At 46.7% G+C, this 20,271-nt stretch overlaps 7 protein-coding genes across 7 annotated transcripts; 1 reads left to right on the forward strand and 6 right to left on the reverse strand.

Moving 5' to 3' along the window:
* Nucleotides 1–633: 633 nt before the first annotated feature.
* Nucleotides 634–2,216, reverse strand: L3040_009461 (uncharacterized protein; the record flags this gene model as incomplete). Its single annotated transcript, XM_007293428.2, has 5 exons — nt 634–740; nt 916–1,091; nt 1,225–1,303; nt 1,672–1,820; nt 2,143–2,216. The coding sequence occupies 5 exons, from the start codon at nt 2,214–2,216 to the stop codon at nt 634–636; spliced, it is 585 nt and encodes a 194-aa protein (XP_007293490.2).
* A 1,789-nt stretch (nt 2,217–4,005) lies between these two features.
* On the forward strand, nt 4,006–5,025 carry L3040_009462 (uncharacterized protein; the record flags this gene model as incomplete). The annotated part of the gene is made up of 2 exons (XM_007293427.2): nt 4,006–4,811; nt 4,869–5,025. The coding sequence occupies 2 exons, from the start codon at nt 4,006–4,008 to the stop codon at nt 5,023–5,025; spliced, it is 963 nt and encodes a 320-aa protein (XP_007293489.2).
* A 4,905-nt stretch (nt 5,026–9,930) lies between these two features.
* L3040_009463 (uncharacterized protein) lies at nt 9,931–10,587 on the reverse strand (the record flags this gene model as incomplete). Its single annotated transcript, XM_007293426.2, has 1 exon — nt 9,931–10,587. One exon carries the CDS (start codon nt 10,585–10,587, stop codon nt 9,931–9,933), a length of 657 nt encoding a protein of 218 aa, XP_007293488.2.
* A 1,224-nt stretch (nt 10,588–11,811) lies between these two features.
* Nucleotides 11,812–12,852, reverse strand: L3040_009464 (uncharacterized protein; the record flags this gene model as incomplete). Its single annotated transcript, XM_007293425.2, has 1 exon — nt 11,812–12,852. One exon carries the CDS (start codon nt 12,850–12,852, stop codon nt 11,812–11,814), a length of 1,041 nt encoding a protein of 346 aa, XP_007293487.2.
* A 1,190-nt stretch (nt 12,853–14,042) lies between these two features.
* Nucleotides 14,043–14,657, reverse strand: L3040_009465 (uncharacterized protein; the record flags this gene model as incomplete). The annotated part of the gene is made up of 1 exon (XM_007293424.2): nt 14,043–14,657. The coding sequence occupies one exon, from the start codon at nt 14,655–14,657 to the stop codon at nt 14,043–14,045; it is 615 nt and encodes a 204-aa protein (XP_007293486.2).
* A 1,254-nt stretch (nt 14,658–15,911) lies between these two features.
* On the reverse strand, nt 15,912–17,543 carry L3040_009466 (uncharacterized protein; the record flags this gene model as incomplete). Its single annotated transcript, XM_007293423.2, has 1 exon — nt 15,912–17,543. The coding sequence occupies one exon, from the start codon at nt 17,541–17,543 to the stop codon at nt 15,912–15,914; it is 1,632 nt and encodes a 543-aa protein (XP_007293485.2).
* Nucleotides 17,544–18,950: 1,407 nt separating this feature from the next.
* On the reverse strand, nt 18,951–19,504 carry L3040_009467 (uncharacterized protein; the record flags this gene model as incomplete). The annotated part of the gene is made up of 2 exons (XM_007293422.1): nt 18,951–19,398; nt 19,488–19,504. 2 exons carry the CDS (start codon nt 19,502–19,504, stop codon nt 18,951–18,953), a joined length of 465 nt encoding a protein of 154 aa, XP_007293484.1.
* Between the last annotated feature and the right edge of the window lie 767 nt (nt 19,505–20,271).

Below are 20,271 nucleotides of genomic sequence, written 5' to 3' on the forward strand. Positions count from 1 at the left end.
CGAGATGAGAAAGTGCGTAGTGCGTGGCCAGGGAGGGCCGGCGGGTGGAGGAAATGAGGAGATAAGATACCGGTAGATACAGCAGATAGATAGATCGGAGGGACTTCCTCAGCCTTGGAATTGATTCATGCTGGGCGTTGATCTGCTCGCTCGGGGAAGGGGGGAGATGACCTCTGTATGTAATATGTAATATGTGATATGTAATATGGGAGTAGCTGGACAGAGGGAGGGAAGGCCTCTGTTTGTGTGTTATACTGAACTGGTGGCAGCATTGGGAGGGGGCGTTGGAGGTTGTGTGTGGCTCGCTGCTGGCGTGCCGCTTTGGGAGCGGGGAGACGGGTATTTTCAACCGAGCTGGATTTTTAAGAGGTTGGAAAAAAATAAGAAGAGAAAAAAGGACTCTTACATTTGATGATGCGAGTATATATGTATGTATATTGACAAGGGGAGAAGAAATATAAAGGAGAGGTTGGTATATAAAAAGCGTGCTTCAGTTCCGTAATAGCTGACTGACATCTGATGGTAGCCATCGGTTCGGTTCGGTTTGGGATGATAAAAAAAAAAAAAAAAAAAAAAAAAAAAAAGGGATTTTGAAACAGATAGTCTGGAATACTATTTGAGCCTTTATTCCTATTATAACCTCGCCTTCCTTGTTCCCGCGACGACTCTATCTTGAGCCCAGATTGAATCCCATTCGATTCTATAGAGGAGATGTTCTGGCTTGCTTGGGACGCTGACTTCTATTTGGGAATTAGCGTATCAGCATGCATGAGTATAAACATAAACACAAACACAAACACACGGATTCCTCCATCCATCCCCTTCCCCCCGAAAGTCCCTTTTCTCGAGAAGAAAGGCCAGAAATGACAAAATGCCCCCCTGCCCCCCCAAAAAAGGAAGAGAACAAGGACGTACTATGATGCTCAGCCGTGCAATAAACCTTCTCCCCATCCAAACTCGTCATCTCGCCACGGATCAAAGCCATCGTCTTCCCAACTTGCAGGACCCGGCTGTGGATGCGGACCGTGGTGTCGACGGGGATGGCGCGCAGGTAGGAGATGTTGAGGGCGCGGGTCACGCCGCCGAGGAAGCTGTAGGGGCGGGGTGAGTATGCATATATATGTATATGTATATATGGAAGCTGAAGATGAAGTTTGAGAGAGGATGGGGAGGAGGAGAATGGGGAGGAGAATGGGGAGAAGAGGAGGAAGGGAGGAAACACACTCCCAGAAGCCAGGTCTAGCGAGGGGTCCAAGGGCGGTCGTGGTGCACATGTCGAAGATGACACCTGCTGCGCCGCCATCTTGACGATTGAAAAGAGGGAAAGCTGGATGTTAGCCTTGCGTCTCTTGTTCTTCTTCCTGCGATGTTAAAAAAAAAAAAAGAAAGAAAGAAAGAAAGAAAGAAAGAAAGAAAGAAAGAAAGAAAGAAAGAAAGAAAGAAAGAAAGAAAAAACAGGAAAAAGGGGAGAAAAGGAGAAAAGATATCTGGCGGCTTTTCCCCGGCTGTCCTCTCTTGGGACTAGCAAGCAAGAAAGCAAGTTATCGAAACTTGTGGCATAGAACTAGAAGAAGAAGAAGAAAAGAGGGGGGAAAAAAAGCGATGAAAAAAGAAGGGGAGGAAAAGACAGAAATCAAGCGCCTGAGTGTAAACAAACAAACCAACACATACGCATCACCCCGTTGACATTCGCATACCGCTCCCCAACTACGAACTCGAAGGTGGCCGTGCCCGCGGGCGAGGCGTCGACTAGCAGGACGTTCTCCATGACGTGGCGGTCGAAGCCGTTGAAGTTCGTGGCTTGGGCGATTAGATGGTATCTATACTTACCCTCTCTATTAGTATGACTGCATGAGCATAAGTATAAATATGAGTATGAGTATAAGTTAAGCTGAGCTTCGTGGCTCTGAGGTTGTATTGAAGCGGATACAAAGCATGGAAGCGAGTAAAGTAAAGGGATTTGTAAATAGAGGATGGGACAAGCAATAAGAAAAGGAGGAGGAGGAGAGCCCTTTCTCGCCTCGGAACGAAGGGGACATTCACGAGCAGAACATGCATGTAGATCCCTATACACATACTTATGTTTACGTTCTCAAGGCAAACAGGCAAGAACCCAGCCGACTTAACAGAACAGAAACCTACCGATCGAAGATAGCCTGCACGCCTTTCATAGCCGTCGCACGTGCTGCTGCTGCTGCTGCTGCTGCATCCGCCATGATCTCTATCTTGACAGCAGCTTTGCTTGCTTGGTTATCATGAGCTCAGCGTATAGCGTATAATCAATCCCCTCCCTTCCCTTTTTCCCTTTTGTTATTTTCTTGTTTTTTTAAAACGCGATCTGAGAATAAAAAGTGTGTTTAGGAGCGAGCTCATCTCAGCCTCAGCTAGCTAGTCTTAATCTCGCCACCCGGTCTTGGGTCTTAGTGCCTTAATTCTTAGGCTACCTACTCTAACCACCTCTACCTTCTGTATATGGAACTCTAGACGTGATTTTTGATTTTTTGGTAATCGTTTTTTTTTTCAAACACTATTGTATACAGAGTAAGAGTAAAAGAGGCACACTTCTCGAGAAATCCCGTATTGAAACTTACAGATAAAGAGGTATCCTGAAAGAGCCCAAAGTCCCGCAGGTGTATTCCATCAGATCGGAAATAGTCAAAGAATAATACATTTTTTTTCAAAGAATGATACTTTCTTTTCCTCCTCCAATAACGTGTAGAGCAGAAAGTAAACTTAGGTAAATAGGTAGATCTTTGGTCAAAGAGGACGTTGCCTCGCGCTGGCGCTGGCCTCGCGTTCATATGCAATACGTAGTCGAAAGGCAGCCTTTCGTCGCGGCCGGTGTAGGATCATATCACGGTCCGGATGGACGTGATAGTGCCCGCTCACCCTCTCGCTCTCGGAAAGGTTTCCGTCTTACGACGAGCATTTCGGCCAGTTGCTGTTCAATGTTCCACGGATAAATGAAAAAAAGAAAAAGAAGAAAAACCAATGGAAACTGACCCCAAGGAAAAGTAATGTATGTAATCCCGCCGCAGCCACACTTATACGTTGTCAAGTAATACAGCTGGCAGGATAAAAAGGCAATCAACAAGCGGAGTATGCAGTTTGCAGTTTGCAGTTTGCTCACACGAAGTCAATAATGGACGATGACAGATGACTATTGTATGGCAGAAGAATGGAAGTTGTGTACTTCGCATGTCGAAACTATCAAGTTGACAATCGCTAAATACCTGACCGCGCTAGAGCGGCCGATACCTGATGAGGGAGGTTAGTTTAGTTATCGGCTACGGGTAGTTTACGGGCCGGGCCTTAATCCGAGTATTTACTGTACTAGTAGTACTACGTAGATTAGTAAGTGGAGTACGGAGTAGGGGTCCATGTAACTAAGTAGCGGGTGTCGATCTCATGGCATCGATTTAATAAAAAATATTCCTAATCAAGTAGCAATCAAGTGACTGGCCGCGTGTATTAGTAATTGTGATGATTGTGACGTATCATGTGAGCAGCCGGGCTTATCGCTCACCCCCGTGGCTTGCTTACCCCGGTCACATGACTAGACCCACACCTATCCTGACTTATCTCCACTCCTTCCCGCCATCCCCAATCACAGTTTCAAAGCATGCCGAGCCCGATCCTTTCCTACTCACTCTACGGATACTCTACGGATATTATTCTACAGAATGATTCCACCTACGCAATACATGACTGATTATGTCAGATGGAAACAAACACACAGAAAAAACCCAGAAAAACAACCTGGCCCCGGCCAATCAACAGACTGGATCTCATCATGTCTGGATCCACCGCCAGGCCAGACAAAAAGCACAAAAAAGAGCTATCGTGCCCCCTTTTCGACCTTTAACCTATTGTTCACGTTACTTAGCATCTCTCTGGCAAAGATTACATGTCTACCTACCTACCTATATGATACATACACCCACATACTTCACTCCTCCTCTCACTCTTCTCTCCCCGCCCTCCCCACCCTCCCCTAAATAAACCATGAAGTTTTCCTCCCACTGCCTCGCTGCTTCGAACCTCCTCCTCCTCTTCACCTCCTCCACATTCGCTATTCCCACCGCTCAGCCAAACGCTGGAAACCTCAAGCGTATTGCGGACTCGGACATCAAACCTCGCGACGGCAGCGAACCCCTGAAATGGGACGGGAAATACTTCCACGAACCCGGTGGGGGCAATGAGCTCGGCCACTACGACATCCGCTACTTCACTGGTAACCCCGTTACCTACGAGGAGCGCGGACAGACGCTCTACCACCTCGTCCGCTCGTATCTGACCGTCTTCCGGGACCGCAACATCGAGACGTGGATTGCCCACGGCACTCTGCTGGGTTGGTGGTGGAACGGCAAGATCATGCCCTGGGACTGGGACCTCGATACGCAGGTCTCGGGGTCGACGCTGGCCTGGCTGGGCGCGAACATGAACATGACGTTGCATAACTACACCGTGTCCGCCGCGGACGGGTCCGAGGTCTTCCGCGAGTACCTGCTCGATGTGAACCCCTTCTCAGCGGTGCGAGTCCGAGGGGACGGTCAGAATGTCATCGATGCGCGCTGGATCGATGTCCAGAGCGGGCTGTTCGTCGATATCACGGGGCTCAGCGAGACGGATCCGAGTGCGCGGCCGGGCATCTGGAGCTGCAAGAACTACCATAGGTATCGCACGAGGGACATCTACCCGTTACGGGAGACGGAGTTTGAGGGCGTGCCGGCCTTGGTGCCGTACTCTTTTGATCGCATCTTGACGGAGGAATACTCGGCGAGGGCCTTGACGAAGACGAAGCACGAGGGGTATGTTTCTCTTCCTTTTCCAGCTATCTGTGGAGGATTTGGACTGATGACAAGCAGGCATATGTGGGTCCCTGAGCAAAGAGAATGGATCAAGCAGGAGTATCTTGCCCAACACACCAACAGCCGCGGCCGCTCCACCCCTCACATCCCGCGCGGCCTTCAAGCTGAAGATAAGCCGAGGGCTGGCCTGGGAAACCTTTTGCGGGTACTGTAGAGTGAACATGAACAGCATAACGGCAGGTGTGAGAAGAGGGGGGTATTGTATAGAGGTATAAGGAAGGAAAGGAAACGAGATGTGATACCCCTGTATATCGATAGCACCATTTGCATCTTTCTTGGCGTTTTGGAGGGAGGAGGGAGGGAATTGGATACCACTGCACAGATGGATGCCTCGGCGTTGCTGCATCAGAAGCAGTACTCATCTGGATACGAGGACGCAGGCTATGGGGCGGGCGAAATTCCTGTCTTCTTTTCTTCTTGGTTGTGTGAATTGAATGATTCTTGTATGTAGTAATGAAAGCTGGACCGGGACAATAAATACATGGGATGCCATTTTTCGAAGCGAGAAGGCGTGCGAGCAAAGGATTGTGAGAAAAGGCAAGGGATGGATGGGTGGACAGGTAGCGCTCATCGTCTCATCGTAAAGGATGTTTGTTGATCTCTCGCTAAGTAGTAGCCAGGAAGCTCCAGCAAGGAGTCAAGAAACAGGGAAAGATTTAACAATAGAGGGGAAGAGGGGTCTATAAGCGCGACGGATGAAAGTAAAGGGGGGAAAAAAAATGCACAAAAAAAAGAGAAAAAAATATGGTTACTGAATACCGTACCTACCGGTATTTGTATGGTTCTCAGTGGTGATAAATAAGGAGTTGCGGGACGTGGGGGGTGGATGGGGGGAGATGGGGGGAGGGAAAGTCAAAGGGAGGGAGGGGGGGGGGGGGGGCGGTTGAAAGGCTAATTTGTATTTGTACCGGTAATAGTGGGCCTTGACGTCGCAACTTTTGGGGCCCTTCCTTAAAGTGGGCGAAAAAATTATGTCCCGCGAAAAAATTATGTCCCGCTTCAACGCTAAAAATCGCGGGGAACGTAGACACTTATATTGCTTATAACATTGCTCACAACGTTGCAATAATATATATATATATATATTTAATAATATCATTCATTCTCAATTAAGCTACGAAAAAATTATTTCACCGCGTGTCTTTTGAATTGAATTAAAAGATGCTACAGATCGAATCGATATCGAATCTTCTTTCTTTTCAAGCTCTTTTTTAAGCTCTTCTTATTTAGTAAGCATTATTTTTGCTAAAAGAGACGAAAGTAAAGTATTTAATCTTTCATCTTCGTCGTTATCGCTAATTTGAATGCAAGATAATAAGTTTTGTTTAATTCGAAAGCGTTTTTCTTTTGTAAGGATTTAAAGATCGATTGAATACGAAAGGTCCGCGAATATAACAAGATCTTTTTCTTAAACTTTTTTTAACGTAGCTTCTTCGTTTGCAATTGCGTCTCGAAAAGAAATCAAATTAATATTATTAGCTTTTAGTTCTTTTGTTATAAGTTGCTTTTCGTAGTCTCGAATAAAGACTTTTCGTTCGGGTAGAATGTATATAAGAATCCTTCGATCTTGTTGCTTATACGCTTCGTTTAATTATTTCTTTCGCTCTTTTTCAGCTTTCCGATTAAAAACTCTTTAATTATAACGATCGTTTCGAATTTTAATCGTTACTGACTTGAGTTTAGCGTTCGTTATCTTAAGACTAGCTTCTTGCTTTTTTATCTTTATAACTTTAACTTTTTCGAGTGCTTTAAAAGCTAGTATATTCTCTTTTGTTTGCAAACTCGACTTTTTAATTAGCTTTTTTTGATATATATCGCGCTAAAGCTTTTGATTTTTATCAAGTTCTGCTTGATTAAAGCTTCTTCGTAATAATTAAGTCTCGGTACTTTGTTTCGCGATATCGAAGCGTTAGCGGTTAAAAGAAGAAAGAGCTATTCTGATCTTATCGTTTAGATCGTCGAGTTGCTTTACGCAATCTTAAAAAGATTAAAGAAATCGAGGTAGCGTAAGAAAAAGTAATTCGTTAAGTTGCTTATCGATTGAAAAAGAATATTTATTTTTTTTAAAATCAAACGTTTCTTCGTACTCAAGTATATGTAATCCCGCTTCTTTCTTACTCTTTTTATTATACTCTTTCAATTTGCGTTGAATTTAAAAAAAGCTGATCGGTTATATTCTTACATTTCGAAAAGCGTATTTGATATTCTAAGTTGTAAAAGTTTGCTCGCGAATTTAAAGAAAGTCTCGCATAAACGATGAGATAATATATTCAGCTTCGAAGCTTCGAATAGCATTTATAATAGCATATTATTAATTATGTTTCTAAGTGCGAAAGCAGCTGATATCGAGAGGTTGTAAAAGATGAGTTTGATAAGAAAAGAATTTAATAAGCTATATACGATTTTGTTTAGTTAATAAAATAAAATTTAAAGCTTCGTAATAAAGCTGATTATCAAGTAATAATATCATCTACGGTTTATCGGGTCTTTGATCGGTATACTTAATAAAGTGCTTAAGCTATTTTATAGTAATTTTATCGTTTATATAATCGGATTCGGAAACAATAATAACTTTATGTTTAATTATCTTTTCAGAAAACTAAGACGTTATAATTTGCTTTCCGAGTATAATAATCATTAAAAGAATAGCTTTTTTATCGGCAAGAATAGTTTCGATCACAATTACAGATAGTCGATTTTTATAGATTCTTATATATATCTCTTTGATTCCGATAAGTACGATAACTTCTTTTTCGGCTAGCATACAAATCCGCGCGCTTTTCTTATTTATATTTGCGATTTTATGCTTATCTTTAAGCTTAATTCCGTAGAACTAGATAGTAAGAACAAGCTCGGTATAAAACTAATTAAAAAAAGATTTCTTAGTATGCATATCAACGCGATAAAATGCGATTAGTTTAGTCCGTATAGCATAGAGTTCTGCCGTATTTCTTAATTAAAATTGAAACTAACGCTAAGAAGGTTCTAGCTTATTTTCTTGTATTTTAAAGTAGCAAATGCATCGATAAAGCATACGTTTAATAGCTCTTTTCTTTTTTTTAGTTGCTTGATTTGCGGCGTAGATTAAAACAGCTTTATGCTGTGCTGCTAATAGAACTATAAGCTTCTTTACTTATAGCGCTTTCCTTTCTTTCAATCGAGTTTATTTAGCTTAATACTTATTTTATCTTCGCTTTAAAGTATTAAGCTTTTTTATTATATAAATGCGACTCGCAATAAAAGGTATTTCGAAAGAGTTTTCGAAGAGCTATTCGAATGCTAGCTGTATTCGCTTATGTTAAGAAGCTTTTAAGAGCTTTTGGTATTCAGAATTAAGATCAAGAAGTACAAGAGCGCGCGCGCGTTTTTTGCTTATTTTTATTTGAGTACGTAAGTTAATGTTTAATAGAAAATGTTGTGTTAAAGTGTTGTTGAAGTGTCTACGTTCCTCGCGATTTTTAGCGTTGAAGCGAGACATAATTTTTTCGCGAGACATAATTTTTTCGCTTACTTTAAGGAAGGGCCCTAAAAGTTGCGACGTCAAGGCCCATTATTATTATGTTACGTTATTTTTATCGTTTGGTTATTCTGTTGTTGTTGTTGTTGTTGTTGGTTCGGTCGAGGTTTGTGGGAGAGGAGAGGGGAGGAGCTGGTGAAGATGGAATGCGTTAAGTATCTTTATTTTTTTTTTTTTTTTTTTTTTTTTTTTTTTTGGAATAAAAAAAAACTTTTTTTTGGGAGGGGGAGGTTCTTTCGATTGGCTATTTGATTGTGAAGAGAGAGGGTGTGGATATGGATATGGATATGGATATGGATATGGATGCGATTCCAAAAAAAAAAAAAAAAAAATTAAAAAAAAAAAAAAAAAAAAAAATATTACACGGAGATGGATAGATAGATGGATATATAGCTGGATATATAGCTGGATAGGAAGCCAGAGGGAGAGGGAAAGAGTGAGAGTGAGAGCGAGAGTGAGAGGAAAAAGGTAAACGGCTTCCTTCCCTTGCTGTCCCTAGAAAACCAGCAGATTCACCTCCTGAAAGACAAAAAAAAAAAACCGAAAAAGTCCTAGTTCTTTTTTTAGGAGGGTCTTCTCGGTACCGTTCTGGAACTGGACGGAGGTCGGGAGTGGAACTTCTCGTCGAGTCGAAGAGGAAAGTCGATGGATGATGGTGATGATGGTATATTAATGAATATCGTAGGTAGCTATCTAGCTATCGATCTATTTATTTATATATAGATGTATGTATGTATGTATATATTATCCGACGTGCCAGTTCGCTGCATCTCTTACAGGTAGGCAGGTATACAGCTAGCTAGCTAGCTGCACATGTACATGTACATGTATAGCGCGCTAGCGGTGAATCAAACAATGGCATTGTTGTTCTGCTGCGTATCAAAGATACCTGTGTACTCTTACTATGCATGGTCTTCTTTCCTTATAGGGGGTGCGGGTGGGAGGGGAGTTCGAGAATCGATATTAAAGACCAGCGGGGATCGCGAAGAAGACGGGTTAGGAACTATTATCTCGCTTTGTATCTATCTACCTGGTATCGCACAGTCAGGCAGCGAGGCTTTAAATTGTAGTCCTTTTAAAAGCATCAATTATCTCACTTAAAAAGAAAGGGGGGGTTTCACCTACGCATTTCAATGGAAATGTTTCTTGGTTTTGAAGGTTCTAGATTCCCATATGCTGCCTGCCTGTCTATTCACAAATTCGGATCCCAGAGGGAGTAGGGTATTTACCGTATCGGTATGAGTGGTATTAGTCCCGTGATTCCTCCCCGCGGAATCGCTTAGCCTACCTAGCTTGTCTTGTTGATCCCACGTATGATCGCCGAGTCCCATGTCCATAACATACATACACCTCGTAAAAACTCCCATCTCGAAGACTGCGACCCGCGGAAGTGGCCGCAGATGGAGGTAGACGAAAGAGGCACCTGCAAAAGAAAAACTGTAAAGCTCCGTCACCGCTCCTCCCACCTTCTGGAAAGTCATATCCCGACCCGCAAATGGCGAGCGTGTCGGAAGGCTTCGCTCGCTAGCATAGGAAGAGTTGCTATGCTATGCCCTCCGGAGAGAAATCTGCTTCTGTCTCTGGAGATGCTGTCTCAGGCTTTCCTTGCTCACGAACTTCCGCCTGCATTTCTCGGGCCAGGCAGGTGTGCGCCGTCACGCATGTGGCGTTGGTGTTGACGTGGCGATCTCTCTCGAATGCAAACTCGCAGGCGATCCGTTGGCAGGCGGGACACTGCAACTTCCGCCTCCCCACGCCTACCCGGAGCCGGGTCTCTCTCGCTGGTGTCTCTGAGCCTGGAGAAGTCCCGCTGCGGAGGCCGGCGGTGCTAGGTGCGGTGGAGCATCTTCTCTCGGCCGAGGGGCCGGGTCCGGGGCCATCTCCTGCTGTTCGGGGACTGACTGGCGGCTCCTCTGAGGAGGAGGAGGAGGAGGAGGAGGAAGGTCTGCGATTGGATGGGCTGGAACCGGTCCAGTCAATCTCCTTCCAGAGACATGCTCGTCGTAGGTTTTGGTTTCTGTTGGATTTCATGGTCTGTCGCGTAGGTGTTGAGCAGGTGATGGTTGGAGGTCTGATCTTATAAGCAGATTCCCTAGATTCGGGTTCCTCTTTAGGCTTGTTCTTCTTTTTCAGAACAGTATTCATATGGCTTCCGATGCGCAACTTGAGGTAGTAGGTAGCTATTTGCGACAACCCCATTGTCTGTCTCGCGCAGGACAAAGAGGAGTGTGAGTGAGTGGTGTCTCATTCTCTCGAACAAGGAACAGGGGAGGTGGCAAAATTCGCACCCTTAATGCAATAGAGAATAGAAGAGACTGTCACCTTCCGCTGACACTTTGCCGGGCGGGTTTAAAAGTCATTGTATTGGGATACTGCGAAGTCCTCAAAGCCGGGCAGGGCTAAGAGAGTACCCGAGACGACCACCGCATTGAGCCACCGCTAACTTACAAAGCAGCATCTTCGAGTATTTCGCCCAAGGCCTTTATTTAATGACCCATTTTCGTCGCTTAGATAAATTTTTTGGAACAGGACGGGGAAAAGATATCTGCGAGATGGGAGGAGCAAGGGTGAATAGCAATAACAATAACGACCCTCTGAACTTTCCAGAAGAAAAAAATTGGCAAAAATGGCAAAAATGGCAAAACTCAACTGGAAGCTCATATAATATAATGAGGTTCCAGTTTACAAACCTAATTGAATAGGTTTACCGTTGGGACAGTCTACGAATCAAACTGGCGAGATGGAGGTATAACTTAAAGTGACTATGCGCCACTAAGCCACCGCACCTTCCCGCCAGCTGATGGAAGACGGCCTCGGGATTTGTTATATCAAGTAGACAAAATTTTATGCCCGAGAAAGGGCCGGGTCGCGGATACAGGAGAGGGTTTCGGCCACAGAATTTTTTCACTTCAGGCCTTCACTAAAGGACCCCTTACGCCTTCGTTAAGGAGGTCCTCACTCCTTCGTCAGAGAGCTGGGCTGAAGGCGTAACGATCACTGAAAATCTAATCGTCACGATGGATATATGAGAAATGAAACTCCGATATTCGAACTCACTCCCTATGTTACTTAAAGAAAGGTGTTTGCTGAACATATACACATATACTTACTTCAAAGTCATTAATCAAGTCCGGGAGGGGTGAGGGGGGAGTTGGTTTCCAAATATATTTCTTGTAGTACTCTGAAGAGTTTCTTATACTGGTTTTGTAGAGATCTACGCATTGCTCTCGATAACACAAAAAGGCAAACAAACCCTTTGGCTTACTCACAAAGGCTCGCATCAGTCACCAGCGTCGAGCCTTGAGGCCTCATCTCCAGAGCTCACATGCGTGTTCCAATGATGCTCCTGATTCTCTTCGCTCGTATCAAACACCATCGGGCACGTCTCTACAGGACAACGGTACAAGGGCGGTACTGTACCACCTAGGGCTGGCAGATGCCATCCGCGACATGCTCATCGCGGCTCTGCTCTCCCGTGAACTGCTCGTTGCAGTGCTCGCAGACGAACGCCCGCCGGCAGATGCGCTTCCGGATATGGCTGGAGAGGGTGCCCTTTGACGCGAAGACGGTTTTGCAATACTCGCACGACAACTCGGTAGCTTTCCACTCGTCGGCCTCCCGGCAGACGCGGTCCCGGATATGCTGATTGTAGTTCTCCTTTGACGCGAAGGACTCGCCGCAGTGCTCGCACGTCGCCTGTACTGGTTTCCGCTCTTCGGGCCCCTGGCATACCCGATCCCGGACATGCGTGCGGTGGCTCTGCCTTTGCTTGAAGACCTCGCCGCAGTGGTGGCACGGGAAATCCTGCTGGCCGACGCGATTCTCGATATGGGTTCTGACGTGGATCTCGCGGAGGTCCGGGGTCTCGAACTTCTGAGGACAAGAGCGGCACGGGTAGCGTAGCCGCCGCCGCTCTTCTGCGTATTCGCTGAGATATGTATTTAGGAAGAGGTTTTCGGGTTCTTGAGGTGCCAGGGGAGGTTGGTCTCTGGGTAGTATCCAACTTGGTTGCTGGGTGTTGTTAGTTGGATTATTCAGGAGGGTACCTTCCGAGATGGTAGCGCCGTCGCAGTCTGGCTCGTAATAGGTGATTTGGTCTCCGGGTAGCATCAAAGGTGGTTGCTGGGTGTTGTTGGCCATGGCATTGTCCTGGAGAGCACCTTCCGAAATGGTAGCGCCGTAGTAGCCTGGCTGACCGTCGATGAAGCCTAGCTGATCGTCGATGTAGCCTATCTGATCGTCGTAGTAGCCTGGCTGACCGTCGTTGTAGCCTGGCTGACCATCGTTGTAGCCTGGCTGACCGTCGTTGTAGCCTATCTGATCGTCGCTGTAGCCTAGCTGACCGTTGTCGTAGCCTAGCTGACCGTCGTATAAGCCTATCTGATCGTCGTAGTAGCCTAGCTGACCGTCGTCGTAGCCCAGCTGACCGTCGTAGAAGCCTATGTTGTTAGGTGTGTAAGACATTCTAGTGTTTCTGAGCTGTATATGTCAGTGTTTCTTTGGGGCTCCTAGAGTAGTTCTATAGCACAACTTTGTCGACTATAATTGTTTGGTCTTCAGCTATGAGTCCAGAACGTCTCTAAGCTCTTTGTGAATCACAACTTTCCATGTTATGCATATTCTGAGAGAGCTGTTCCGCATACGGTTCTTCTGAAAGACACATGAGAGAGTCAAAGAGGCTTTTCGCTCGGCTTGGATAACAAATTCGTGAATGGTTAAGATAAAGTGTGATTGTTGCTGTGTCGTCGATTTGAGCGTGGAACGTGATAAAGCGTGTTGACTTCTACGCACTGACTCTAGGGTCTACTTTATGCGATGATAGAGTATTCAGAAAGATTGTATAGACGTAAAGTATGGCTTACAATCTCTATTACTATAGCATGAAGGGCTAGCAAGAAGTGTTGTCTACCTACTCTCTACGGCTTGCTTAACTCAACCAGGCCACCACATCACTTCAACAATCGATTGATCTCGACCAATTTGACCCCGTTTATTTTTTTAAAAATTTCAATTTCCCCCAATAGCCATTATTTCAGCTGCAAAAGCTTGAAGTATACGATTCTATATCGCGTTGGATTCACATCAGATTTACTCAACGCCGTTTTGTACAGACTTGGCCCGGTTTGAAAAAAGCCGGAAAGGTGCCCGGCACTTGGGTCAGATTTAAAATCGTTTGTACAACCAAGCTTGCAGATACACCTATTCAGAGTTTTCACAAACCCGGTATTTGAAGAGGTTTTTACATATTGGCGCTGAATCCAAAGGGGTCCTAGACCTAAGAAGAACTCAATGAATAAGGGGGGGGGGGGTGCGATGATCACTATGCATGCATACACTGAAAGCATTCTTCAGTCACTTTTAGTAACGATTGACATGAAATGGAAGAGACATCTGAATAATCGATAGAATTCGGCCTGCCTATCGAAAGAAAAGACCAGGTGGCGGAAGGAAAGCAAAGGTGAGGGAAATCCGACGACCTACTGACTGACCTACCACCTACTGACTTCAACCCAAAAACCCTCCAAACTCTCTCTGATAAGACAGCGGAAGGTAAGCAAAAGTGAAGAGAAAAACCTACTTAGCTACTTGCTAACACTTCAACCCAAACTCCCTCCGATGACTTCCCTTCTCCACCATAGATAGGCTCACTCCCCTTACTTACCGCGACCATTCTCGAAGTCCTTGTCCGCGTGGAAATTCTGGAGGTGGGCCTTGAGACTCTCGTCTCGAGCGAAGATCATGTGGCACTTCTTGCAGACGACTTGCTTTTCCGCGACAGCGTGCATCTCCTTGATGTGGCGTCTGAGATTCGAAAAGCTCGCGAAGACCCGATGGCATTGCTCGCAGGTGTTATTGGCCTTTTCCACGGCTTTATACTCGTTGGGGTGGCACTCCAGGAGGTGGTCCTTGAGGGTGTATTTGAACTTGAATGCCTGGGGGCAGAAGTTGCACTCGTAATTGGCAGGATTTTTGGTCCAGGAGAGCTTTTGGGTGGCTGAGGGATCGGTTGGGTCGTGTTGCTGCTGCTGTTGCGGAGGAGGGGCCTCGGTGGTTGACTGGATGTCCCATTCGAGGTCGGTGCCTTCGTAGATGTTTGTGAGTGGTTTGTTACCTTGTTCTCTGGGCTGTACTGGGTACGGTGGCTGCTGCTGCTGCTGCTGCTGCTGTTGCTGCTGCTGTTCCGGCTGTTCCGGAGGAGGGGGGGTGGCGGTTGACCGGATGGCCCATTCAAAGTCGGTGCCTATGTAGATGTTTGTGTTAGTGGACATGACTGCTGAGATTTGGAAGATACCGTTAGGCGTTTTGTCTGTAGGTAGTTCGTTGCTTTCTTCTTTGGATTGTACTGTGTGCGATGCGAGTAAGTGAGTGATGGCAGGCAGTATATGTACCTGCCATGCAGAGCTGTTCGGAACGAATAGAACACTGATCAGAACGAACAGCACCGAGTCGCTCGCATCCGACAAAGAAACTTCGGAACAATAGCCTTGTAAAGATTTCTTTCACGATCGGACAGAATCCAATTATTAGACACAAATTACAGGGCCTTTGTTTTGTTGAGATAAAGAGCATCTTGACCGGGTTTTCCAAAAACTGGTGAAATAATTTCATTTAGAAAGGATGAAAACCTTGAAGCATTAGCATTATAAAAATTTCATTTGCAATCGAGAAATCCAATGAATACATGCATAAAATCCAAAAACCTCACTTTGAACTTTGATACATAGAATAGATAAAATAAATCGCGCCCCGTCAAAGAAAACCCCAAAGCTTATAAAAAGAAACCAGCAACAGCAGCCAGCTAACACGGGGGGGGGGTTCCCCCCCTCTCTCTCCCCTTCTCCTGATCAAGTCCAATATATCAAGTTTCTCCCTCTCCTTTTCTGCCCCCTCCGATGAAAAAAAGGTGCCAGCCAAGCTTACTTTCCGCAAGTCCGTCCGTCCGACTGAATTCTCATCACGCCATAAAGAAAGAACACTGAACAAATAAATAAATCAAAAGAGAAATGAACAAAAGAACAAGTGAACAATAGATTGTAATGGTGGTAGTCACACTCCCGATAATTGTATCCTTTCCTGCAACCTTACACAGGATCAAGTCGGGTCAAGTATGCACGCATGCATGCTTCCATAGTAAGATAAGTGCTAGAAAAAAAAAGATAAAAAAAAAAAATTTGATAAAAAACTCTAGCCCCGTTTCCTACCTCAAAATGATTCATTTAGCAAAGTCTAGTCTAGTCTAATCTTGCAGGATGCATGTATACATGCATACACGGACGCACTCACGTCTCAACTGCTTACATCGATCGTTCCGTTCCGTCTCGATATGTACTTGAGTAAGCTAGGAGGCTAGGAGGTAGGTACCTGATTCCTTTTCCCAAACTCCAATCCCCGAAAGAAAAAAGCAGACGCCGCTCTCGAAGCTAGCGACCCAGCCTTGTGACACGAGAGGTCAGGCTATATGGTCGGGGGGGTCATGCTGCTTGCTACTCCTCCCCTCTCGGTTGACCTCCCTCTCGCAGGTCTCAAACTTCCTGACAAGCGAGTTGGACGAGGCGGTAAGCTTCCGCAGGAGAAAGATCGGGATGGTGATTACGGTAGTGGCGGACGAGATCGTTGGATCGGCTGAATCTCATGTTGCAGCGCTCGACGGAGCAGAGGAAGGGCCGGGAATGGTCGTGGTATACTCTGACGTGATGGCTCATTCGGGAGTGATAGAGGAATTGGCGATTGCAGTGGGGGCATTCGTGAGCCCCGCTGGTCTGGACCTGTGGTGGCCGGGCAGCGGCTTGTATGGATATCGACGGGTGGTTTGGTTGATCGTAACTTTGTGGCGGTCGCTGCTGGGACATCCCGACGTAGCCGCGTGAGCCAGGACCCATCTGAGGCTCCCAGAACACACTTTGTTGCAGAAGCCACTGCTTTGGCTCGCCGGGCTCTTGCTGTGGTCGTGGTGCTTCTTGGGCCTGGCTTCCTCGAGGGTAGGGCAGGTCCATGCCCAAGCCCATTTCTATGCCCAATCCAATGCCCTCCGGAGGTTCTTCTTCTTCGTCGTCGAGAGCCAGCTCTTCTGGATACGGCGATACGTTCCCCACCTCCATGGTATCCTCTGGCCACATATTTCGCTGTCGAGGAGACACCTGAGGTCTGTTTGTCATCTGAAGACGAGCATCTTCTTGCTGTTGCGATGGGTCCCAATCAAGAAATCCTAGAGTCTCAGGTCGGGGTTCCATCCAGGGCTCATTCATCCTCAGACTACCATCCTTGGTTTGCTGCACTGGCGCCCATGCCGCAGTCATCATATCCGGTGGACCTGCCGACGATGGTTCCCAACTATGAAATCCTTGAATCTCACGTCCGGGTTCCATCCAGAGCTCATTATCCTGGATTTGCTGCATACCTTGAAATCCTTGAATCTCAAGTCCAGGTTCTTCCATCCAGGGCCTATTCACCCCCAGAAGACTGTTATCCTGGATTTGCTGCATACCTTGAAATCCCTGAATCTCAAGTCCGGGTTCTTCCATCGGCTCATTCATCCCTAGAAGACTGTTATCTTGGGTTTGCTGCATACCTTGAAATCCTTGAATCTCAAGTCCGGGCTCTCCCATCCAGGGCTCATTCATCCCCAGAAGACTGTTATCCTGCATACCCTGAAATCCCCGAATCTCAAGTCCTGGTTCTTCCATCCAGGGCTCACTCATCCCCAGAAAACCATCCTCCTGCGTTTGCTGCTGCATCGACGCCCACGCCGCAGCCATCACATCTAGACCTGCCGGCGGTAGTTCCCAACCCTGGAATCCTTGCATCTCAGGTCCGGGTCCTGCCATCCAAGGTCCAACCATCCCCAGAAGACCATCGTCCTGAGTGTGCGCCTGCATCGGCGCCCATCCCGCAGTCATCATCGTATCACCAGGTGGACCTGCCGCGTGTTGTGAGTAAGGCCCCTCTGGTAGTAGTTGTTGCAGAAACGCTGGGTTGCTCGTCTGTCCAGGTGGGGGGAAGCTTACAAAGTCTTGATAATTCGGGAGCCCATCATTCATAGCCAGCAGCGCCTGCGTTGCGGGGTCGATTTCTGGATCTGGCTCCGAGAACGGGGCGTACCACTGATATTCTTGCTCGTCGTCGTCGATTTTTGACATGGAAGGATCCAGGTCCATTTTCTCGCTTGTTGGTGGTGGTGTTAGTGGTGGTGGTGTCTCCGCGGTTTCCTAACGAGGATGGATTTGGGGGCTGTCCCCGAGTAAGTAAGCGATCAGAAGATCGGCTCGGATCGCACCCTTTTTATCCCAACGTCCCTTCGAGGGAACCCATCATATATACACCGATGTATTGGGTGTCACATCGCCCTGTTTCAGAAACACAATCTGCTGTCTAGATAGAGACCGTCAAGTATTTGGATAGCCTGTTTAGACCTCGGAACAATACATAGCTTTCGCTGATTTCCTTTGTGGACAGACTTCCTTTGTGCCGGCGAATGTCGAGAACAGTGGGGAGAAATACACGATGAGAAATACATGACATTAGCCTATTGCTCTCTAACTAAGAATTTTGGAAAGAAAGGATAGAGTTGATGACAATCCACTTGACGACTTCTTTACGCGGACAAATCGTTTGGTTTGCCAACGACGTAGAAAAGGGGGTGTGGGGGGTTCCGAAATCTGATGACTGCGTTCCGGTGTAATGCCTAATCCTCGATTCCGATTCCGATTCCTTGTCTCCAAAAAATAGGCCTCTGAGTCATTTCCAACTCCACTCTCAAGGTTAAATAAAACACATCAAATAACACGATGAAGGATTCCGATTCCCGATGCACACCGAAAAAAAAGCCCCACGTAGCCACGCAAAGCAATAAGCAATTCTGATTCCCCATGATGCAAACGCTTCAAGCCTGAGACGGATTTAGCCGTAAAACTGTGTAAGGGGGCAGAATGAAAGCTCAATACAGGACCGAATGTGGAGTACTTGAGATAGAGATTGTTGAGGCTTGTTGGCGCATCAGGTATTCCGCTAGCATCTGAACTGTTCCGTACGAGGGAGGTCTAGAGGGGACTAACTGTTGGTGCCTTTCGACAACTCATAGTCTCCGTGCAACAACAAGGGCAAAAAACAAGATGTGTATGTAACGCTTGAGAGAACAACAATGATAGCAAGAAGTCAGACACATGCATGATAAAGAAAACACCCGTTTGGCACTCAGAACTCATCGAGCCCACACACTAGTGATGAGCCAGAGAAATCTCAGACTCTTTGTAACATGAGAATATCAGCTTACAAGCACTTGCTAGAGCTGGAATTGTCGCTCCCGTCCCAACCAACCAAGCATAGGTTGCAGAGCCCCGGGTAGCAGTCGCTGCGCTCTTTATTTTGTGAAATGCAAGGAGACCCCAATCTGACTAGTTGTACAAACGCCGATGCATGCTCGCAGAGATCCAAGAGTATTCCCTTTCTACCAAGCCTTGATGCATTCATGCTGTGCCCGCCCATCCCGTGTAACGCCCTCTAAATAAGTAAAAGAAATTTGCTATAATCCATGGAACTCTTGTCCCTCGTCCACGTCTACCCCCTTAGAGCCGTATGTAGACATCCACGCACGGCAGTCGCCATTCCCTCTTTCCTAGAAGACTCCGCAGCCACTCGACGCCGATGCCGGTCCACTCAGTCCGCATCGCCAGCCGGCGCTTTATCTCTTCCAGCGCCATCCCCGCCAGCGCGGCCGCGGTGTTGTTCAGCGCGCCTACGTAGGTCGAGAGTTCCTCGAGGGTCGGGTCCGGCAGCGATGAGTTGGCCGGCGGCTCCGGGGACAGCGGCGTCGGTGCCAAGGACCTGGGCTCAAACCAGTTGCTGCTGAAGTCGAAGAAGCAGTGGTCGGACCAGTGACACGACGAGGCGAATAGGATCAGGAGCAGGAAGGAGCAGTAGATGCAGGGCCGGTTGAGGAAGTACGTGCAGATGAAGAAGAGGAAGATGAAGATGGGCGAGGCGTTCGTCGGGATGAAGAGGAGGGGGAGCCAACTGCGAGCGCGAGGAAGCACGGCGCATTACATTAGCTGGGACTTTGGGATCGGGGGATGGGACGTGAGAAAGTCGCACACGACACGTACCTCCGTAGACAGAACATTCTTCTTGTGGTTTTTGTTGTGGTTGTTGCTGCTGTTGCTCTAGGTTATGTAGTCATTGGTGAGTCTGAGTTTGAGTTGAGGTAAGAGTCCGCAAGCAGTGGCCCGACACGAGGTGCCGTATGCGCTATGTGGGTATGGATGTAAGTGTGTATATATGTATGTAGAGTAGTACGGGAATACCGAGCTGTCAAGGAACGCGATTCGGATGGATGGACAAGTGGATCGATAGTAGGTACCGGTAGGTAGCTTTACGGAGATGGCAGCGTAAGGTCTCGTGGCAGACACGGGTGGTACGGAGCGGGCGCAAAGGACCGGGCAGGATATTCCAAGGATTACCTTGAGGATGGAGTAGGTCGTTACTTGGATGTAATTGTGAATCAGATAGCTAATAAGTGAAAGTAGATTTTTTAGATTTCTAGATTCTAGATTTCTGGCTTTCTAGCTTTCTAGATCTCTAAATTTCTAGCTTTCTAGCTTTCTAGCGTTCTAGCTTTCTACCGTTCTAGCTTTCTAGCTTTCTAGCTTTCTAGCTTTCTAGCTTTCTAGATCTCTAGATCTCTAGCTTTCTAGATCTCTAAATTTCCAGATTTCTCCATTTCTAGGTTTCTGAATCTCTAGATTTCTAGATTCCCCGATTTCCCGTCTCCACTCCATCAAGGGCACTTGATTACCTATTGCCTACCTACCTATATTACCTTTACCTACCGGTATTCGCCTCTTCACCTGTTTCCTCCTCACTCACCCAACTCCCGTCGCTTCCTCCTGT

This window comes from Drepanopeziza brunnea, assembly GCF_022702325.1.
Source record: "Drepanopeziza brunnea f. sp. 'multigermtubi' strain 214-2 chromosome Unknown ctg19, whole genome shotgun sequence".
Lineage (NCBI taxonomy): Eukaryota > Fungi > Ascomycota > Leotiomycetes > Helotiales > Drepanopezizaceae > Drepanopeziza > Drepanopeziza brunnea.